The following is a 7,955-nucleotide window of genomic DNA, read 5'->3' as shown; positions in this document are numbered from 1 at the left end:
CATTTCTTTTATGGCTAGGGAGGTTGAGCATTTCTTCATGTGTCTATTGGCCATCCTTCTTTCCTCTTCAGAGAAGTTTCTCTTTAAAAGTCTTTAGCCCACTTGTTTATTGGGCAGTTGTTTCTTTGAAGATTTGTTGTTGGGGGATTTAATATTTTGAGTTCCAGGTATATTTTAGATATGAGACCCTTGTCCGTTGTATGGATAGTGAAGTTCTTCTCCCAATCCGTGGGCTTTCTATTGATCTTGCTAGCTGTAAGACAGGCCCTATTGTATTAGTCCTATTTTACCAATGAGGGAAAACTAAAAATAATAAAATCTAAGAGCATATCACAAGGAGCAAAGCCAGGTTAGGGGCAGAGTTCTCTGAGGCTTCCTTGTTATGTGTTTTCTCCCAATATTGCATAGATTCTTTCATGAACTCATCCTCTATCAGACATTCATCCTCAGAATCACAATAACAAGCCCCAGTCAGATCCCACTAGTCCTCAGGACAGGCATGCATTCAAAGTCTTAAAGAATTTCTGAATCTATTTTGCTTTGTCAGGAATTTTTTATTACCCAAGCTCTGAAATAGGGACTTCCTGGTCAGATGAAGTCACTGCCAGATTTTAACCAACAGTTCCTGGTTTTTCCCACTTTCCCACAGATGAAACCAATAAGCCAACTCTCTCTAAAACAAGAGTCAAGCTCTGACTCTCAGAAACTGTCAAAGCATTTTATCCAAAGGGTTGCTTACCCAGCCAGAATGCTTACTTTCAGCAAGAGTAAAAAGGTGGGGGAGGATCGGGTGTGTGTGTGGGGGGAGGTATGGGAAGGGATGGGAAGGGGAAACAAAGGAGGAGGCTACAATGCTTGATAAGAAATGTACTCCTTATCTTGTCCATGTAATTGTAACACCTCTGTACAGTATTTTCACACACACAAAAAAGGTGCATAATAATCCCTACCCTGAGTCCACTTTCATTGGTGACCCAGAAGACTTTACTTTCTGGTCTCAGGAACTGTTCTAAACCTGGGCAGTGTTCCATAGTGATGTTTTCAAAATACTACAACCCCAAGCAGCAGAGATCAATTCATGCCAGCGCCAGAGCTGGCACAGTTCCTGATCTAAGCATTTCAGCCCTTCAGTTCTGGTTGCTACTAAAAAGTTTGATAAGAGGAGCAGACAGAAGCCTTTATTGTTAGGCCAACTTGGTTTGGAAGCAAAATCTGGGTAGCCTAGCTGTAGTGGGGCAGAGTGGCCAAACACCTGTTGAAAACTATCAATATGATTCAAAGGGCTAACTGGTGATTAAACCCTGCTCCAAGAACCTCTTTTGTAGGTAGGAAGGGTGGAAGGGTGCTCCTTCCATTTGTAAGTTCACTGTAACACCTGTAGTACATTAGCATGTGATTATATTTGGAAAATGGGATCTTTCACAGAGGTAATTAAAGTCAAATGAGGTCACTGGGAGAGGCACAGACACACATACAAAAGGAATCTTCATTTTGTATGAGCCCAGCACTAGTAGCTCATGCTGTTAATCCTAGCTACTCAGGGGGCCGAACACTCATGATGTAGTTTAAAGCCAGCCTGGGTGGGAAAGTCTATGAGATCTTGTATCCAATCAACCACTAAACAGCCAGAAGTTGAGCTGTGGCTCCAAGTGGTAGAGCACAAGCCTTGAGCAAAAAAGCTTGGGGACAATGCCTAGACGGAGTCCAAGAGAAGTGAAGACACAGAGAACACAACCATCTACAGGCCAGTTAGAGACCGCAGAAGACACTAACTGATGGAAAAACCTCCCATCATGGGTTGATCATGGGTTGGCAGATTGTGAAAATATCTATACAACTGAAAACAATCTATAAATTCAATTCAATTCAATTCCAAGGTCATTCTTCAAAGAGAAAAAAAAAAACAAGCTAAAACTTAACACAGAAGTATGGAAGAACAAAGGCCCTGAAATAGCCAAAATAATCTTGAACAAAAAGCACAATCCTGGAGGTATCACAATACTGAACCTCAAATTATGCTACATAGTCGTAGAAACAGCACAGTACTGTCATAAAAGCATACCAGAAGAACAAAAAGGACAGAATAGAAAACCCAAGAATAAAATTACACAGCTTCTACAGCCATAGAGCTTGTGGCTCTAAACCTAAACAAAAAACAAAACAAAAAAACACAAAACACAAACAATACTGCACCCTCCCCGAAAAGAAATGGCATTAGTCTAAGGGGTGGACCTCTTCTTAAAGATACTTCACTCCTGAAACGGTCCATCAGATTTTTAAGGAAAATTTTCTTCAGCACTTGTATTTTCTAGAGCTCTTCTTTGCTTCTGGCACAGCATTCTTTCCAATCACCTGATATATAACAAATCCCCTGGGGAGCTTTCAATGCCAAGGCCTAAGTCTCAGATCCCGATTAATGTGCAAGGCACAATTTACTGAAGCTCTCAGGTGGTTATGATACATAGTCAGAATTGACCATTCTACTCTAGGACTTGAGCCACAAATAGCTGAATTGTGGGCTAGCTGAGTGAGGTATATGGAACAATGGTCCCTATATTAGTCTGCTTTTGGTTACCATGATAAAATACTGTAAAAATCACCTACAGGAGAAAAGGTTTATTTTGCCTCAGTGTCACTTCAGGGTCACCTGGCTTTGTTACTCTGACTCTGTGTCAAGGCAGGACATTATGGAAGGGTGGAGCAAAACCACTCACTCACATCGTGGCACAGGAAAGGGAAAGAAGAGGTTGGGATTGCAATATCCCCTTCAAGGACATGCCCCCTCATAGCCTAACTTTCTTCCACTAGGCCCTGCCTCCTAAGGATTCCAATCCTCCCCCTCTCATACCCAAAAAGTGCCAGAGGTTTGTGACCAGGACTTCAGTATATATGTCTTTGGGGGATATCGAGTAAACCACATAGACCCAAAGGATCCTATTTACAAACCAATTCCTACAATCTATGAATGATACATTATGTGATTACATCAAGGACCACATGATGGTATCCTAGATTTCCTGTGTTGGTCCTAAATGTAATGAGGACCCTTATAAAAGGGAGGCAAGAAAGTAAACTTAAGGTGATGTGATGATGGAAGCAGAGGGAAAGAAAAGGTGATGACAACTGTGGGGCTGTGAACAAGGGAATGCTGGGCTCTCTAGAAGGTGGAAAAGACAAGCGAATGGATTCCCCCTTTGATTCTCCTATTAACATCTTGATCTTAGTTCTTTCTAAGGCTCACTTTGGACTTCTGGTCTCCCCACCTGAGCCAACATGTCATTTAAAGGTACTCAGGATGAGGACAGCAGCCATAGGGAAGGAACACCTAAAGTAGGAGTCAGCTGAAGAGCTTGTTCCAAAGCACAGTGTGTTATCCAAGTACCTGTGGTCAGCTATGTCAAGTCAGTAAACATTTAATATCTTGAGACTTGTTAAAGCCAAGATTTCTGGGCCCCGCCTCCTGATTTTCTGGTTTAGCTAGATTGGGTTGGAGACTAGAAATTCACTTTCTAACAAAGCGCCAGGTGAGGCCCTGGGACTCTACATGTTGAGAACCATTATACATGGCTTGGAGTCATAGGCAGCACATTACAACTATAATCACTGTTAGGTAGCTCATGCCTGTAATCTTAGCTATGCAACAGACCAAGATCTGAGGACGCTGATCTCTAATAAACTACTCAGAAAAATCTAAAGTTGAGCTATAGTTCAAGTGGTATGGCAAAGGAAGCTCAGAGACAGCACCCAGTTCAAGCCCCACAACCAGCACGAAGAAAACAAAGAGAGAACTGAATCCAGAGTCCACTGTAGACAAATCTTTACCTTATCTGGTTTCTTATCTTCCTTGCCATTCTCAGTAGTTTTTCTATTTAATCAATAGATGGAGATTTATAAAATATGGCATTAGTTTCTCAATATCTATCATTGCTGGCAAACATATAAAATCCAAATTAAGGAAGAGGAGGTGTGGCTCAGATAGCAGAACACCAAGTCTTGATGAAAAAGCCAATTAAGAGCATGAGATCTTGAGTTCAAGTCCCAATACCAGCACACACACATACACACACAATCCAAATTAATTTTTTCAAGGCAGTAAGACATCCGATGTTTTCACTTTTCTCTGCTGCTCAGTATACAAGCCTGTTGCCCCTACTTCTCCTCCCTAGGTAGGCTCTTGGGGATGAAGCTCAGGGGGGCATTCTCAACTAAGTGAGAAGAGGTGTTATATGTTAAGTATGAAGTATGATCATTTCTGGCCATACAGTGACTTGGGGGAGTGCTGCTGGTGTTTTTCAGGGAGGGACTAAGGATGTGGTCCATGTGCTTGCAATGCTCAGAACAGTCCTGCCCAAATGTACTTGTGACCCAAGGTAGGGGGAAAAAAATCAAGGCACTGGTCATTTGATTATCAAATAGTACCCGAGTATTGCCTCCAATTTCAGAATACCACTTTCAGGATGAAGTCCTCTTTCAGCCTGGACAAGACAAGCCCAAAGAAAGCTTTTTAGAATTTTTTTCAAAATATAACATTATTAAGGTATAGAACAGAGGGGTTGCAATTCCACAAGTCAGGTAATGAGTACAATTCTTCTTGGACAATGTCACCCTGTCCTTCCTTTGCTTTCCCCCATTTCCACAAACCACCTACCATGACCTGCTGTCTCTCTTAACACCACTGTGTTAGCAGTCCACTACCCATGTATAGTAAGACCGTATCTCTTCTTTGTTTCAGAAAATGTAACTTAACAAGTTACTTCTTTATTCCCTAGAGTGAAAACAGGGCAGCTGATGGGCAAGTTGTAGTCCACAGAAAGAGCCCTCCAGAATGGCCTCTCTTTGGATGCTACAGACCTGCTTGGCCTTCTACTCAGTCATATATGTCACCTGCTCATGGCTGAAGCTGGAGGACAATGTCTCCTGAGATTTTTCTGGACAATGCCAGGTGTTAATCCATGGCTGCCCCACATGTGGTATCCTCGCGCCTGCCTGGATCACATATCCTTCCAGCGAACCATAAAATGTCTCAGTTACTCTTACTTGAGTCATGTTTTTACCCTCCTTCAATCTATACCTGACTCTACATCTATAGAATAAAGGCCCTTCAGCACTCATGACCCAACCCCCTACCCAGCAGTGTGTTAGAGAAAGGAATCCTTTATTAACCAGTCACTCATGGGCCTTTTAGCTTCTTATTTGGAAACAATTCATCAGTGCTACCATCTTTTCGTTCCACAGGTCAGACCAGGAATCATTGCCTCTCTCCCTGCCACTCCCTACTCTATCCACTGCAGATTTTTACCATCTGCAGCTACCAGCTGAGATCTGCGCCCCAGTGCCATGGCTTCTGGCCAGATCTAGCTCTTCTGTCATGGCTTATTCTATACACAGCAGCCAAGCAATCACTTAAAAATGTAAATCAGATGTTACTTCTCTTTAGAACCTTTAATGGCTTCTAATGCATTTAGAATCAAATCCAATTTTTTTTTACTAGTCCAGGCCCCTGAATTCTGACATACACTAGCACTGAGATTTCTAGGCATTTCTTCTTCCTCAGACCTTGATGCTGTCTTGACAGAAGTCAGGTTCTGTATCTTCACATCAGCTTGTTAGTACTCTGTTCAAGTTGCTGTTAACAAAATACCACAGACATAAGCAACAAAAATTTGTCACATCTGCAAGTCAGGAAATCTAAGATCAAAGGAAATTCATATCTGGAGAGGCTTGTTCTTGGAGTCATAGGTAGTGCTGCTTTGCATGGTGGAAGGAAGGGGACAGAACAGCTCTCTGGAGCCTCTTTTATAAGGGCACTATTGCCATTCATGAAGGCTAAAGCTCTGGGGTTAATTTGCCAACAGGAAGTGGTGGTGCTGGTATATGACTGTGGGTTTCTTAGCTCCACATCTCTTTCATTCCCTCACTACCTCCTTGAGCTGAGTTTTAACATTACTACCCTTTCATTTCCAAACTAAATGACTAGATAAAAGGGGGGGGGGGATGAGCCAGGTGACATGCCATGTGCTGGTGCCAAAAATGGAACTCAAGACATAAAAATATGTCTATTATGCCCACAAATGAAGTATCGAGTAGGTTTAGGGAAGCAGCCTGCTTCCTAAGGATGAATAACCTCTTTACTCACACAACAAAATAGGACATAGGAACCACATCAGATTTCAGAAATAACTCCCATCTTGGTGGAATGCCAGGCTCCAGACCCAATTCTGTCATTTTCCAGGCCTTTGCTTTAGAACACTGGACATCTCAGTTGACCTTTCAAGGCCTCAGCTTTACATCTGCAAAAAGGATCACACAGTCTTGAACAAGCATTCCACTTCCACTACTGCATGACATGGGGACAGCAGATGGCTTTTATTAGCCAATTTTGCTCTAGATACTGACATTTCACATATTTCCTATATATATTTCTATAGCAGTCTTGGGAAATGTAAAAACTCAGATTCTCAAAAACAAAGTTGTCACTGGTTCTATATCCTCAAAGAGAGCAACCCGCAGGCAGTGTGAGCATAATTTGTACCTCTTAATTTTAAATCCAGATGCCTGCTAAGACCAAAAATACCCATCATTCAATATTTACATCTGGGCTTCAATTGCACTGCCCACTCTTGGCTACTTGAATTTACAGAGGAACAGAGCATCAGGGAGAATTCTAACTAACCTCATTCGAATGAAACTGTCTTAAATATCATCTCTCTCTTGTTTTTGATGACACCCTACATGTATTTGCATAAGGAAAAGGCAGACAGCTGTGTCCTAACAATAAACCTAATGATTTGATTATTGGAGAAAAGATAAATTCTTCATTTCAGCTTCTCTACTTACAAGCATATCTAAGTCTCACTGCAGCAACTTCATCCCTTCCTGTCTTTACTAATGGCTCCTCTTAATCTAAGTTGTCTGCACACTGATTGCAGAGATTTACCTGTTACCAAGAGAACTGGACACAAGGTGCAAGGAATCAAGACCTGCCTGGAGAAGACAGGGACCTGCTGTCCCATGGTCCTGGAATTCCTAAAGGTTCTGTGCTCTTAGCCAAGAACAATAGTCTGGTTTTATGATCAATTTTCCCTGTGTTCTGGAATTCTACTTTTTGTCTTAAAAGCTCCAGGGAAGCTCTCTGCATCTCTTGAGCACTCACGTCCTCCCTCTGGCCACAGGTTCCCAACACACAATGATCCTTTATGACCAAACCTCTGAGGGCCCAGGGCCCAAGAAAATTGAGCTCAAAGTTTCAAGTTTGCAGACAACGCGGTTTCAAGCTAGACGCCTCCAAACAGGGAGCTAAGCAGACTTACGGAAAGGCTCCCGGTGCTCCTCTGCGGTATTAAAAAACAGTCTCAGAAAGTCCGGCGCCGGGGGCTCAAGTCTGTACACTTAGCTACTCAGGAGGCTGAGATGTGAGGATTCGGGCAGACAAACCCAAGGGTTTCTCATTTCCAATCATCCACCAAAAGCCAAGTGGAGCTGTGGCTCCAATGGCAGAACACCAGCCTTGAGTGAAAAAGCGCCCAGGCCGCGAGTTCAAGCCCCAGTGCCGGGAAGCACACACGCGCGCGCGCGCACACACGCACACTCACAATCACGCACACAGCCTCAGAAACCCCCGCATATGCGCTGCAGAGGAAAATCTCAGTAAAGAGAAAGAAAAAGCGAAGTTTGATTGATGGGGGGGGGGGGGAGCCGGAAGCTTGCCAAAGAGCAAGGGAGCATTTCTCCAACGTGGGCCGCGGGCAGTCAGGGCAGTCAACGGGGCGCAAGTTCAAGTCCCGTCCACGACAGAGCCAGCCGGGGCACCCGCAACCCCCCGCCCGGGGCATCTCCGGGGAGAGAAGCGGGGCAGTGCGGGAGCAGGTAGGCTCCCCCAGGGGGAGTGAGGGGCGCTCGGGCGGCGGTCCCCGGGGAAGGGTGCTGGGGTCTCACCTTCACGGGCGCGGCGCCCG

At 43.8% G+C, this 7,955-nt stretch overlaps 1 protein-coding gene across 1 annotated transcript in view; it reads right to left on the bottom strand.

Moving 5' to 3' along the window:
* Positions 1-7,955, bottom strand: part of Mtap (methylthioadenosine phosphorylase) — a 71,961-nt gene that overhangs the window by 32,919 nt on the left and 31,087 nt on the right. Inside the window, exon 4 of the mRNA XM_013020769.1 lies at positions 7,936-7,955. Coding sequence (XP_012876223.1) covers positions 7,936-7,955 — 20 coding nt within the window. The remainder of the gene's footprint in view (positions 1-7,935) is intronic.

This window comes from Dipodomys ordii, unplaced genomic scaffold, assembly GCF_000151885.1.
Source record: "Dipodomys ordii isolate 6190 unplaced genomic scaffold, Dord_2.0 Scaffold53, whole genome shotgun sequence".
NCBI lineage: Eukaryota > Metazoa > Chordata > Mammalia > Rodentia > Heteromyidae > Dipodomys > Dipodomys ordii.
This window is presented reverse-complemented; position numbering and strand designations above follow the sequence as displayed.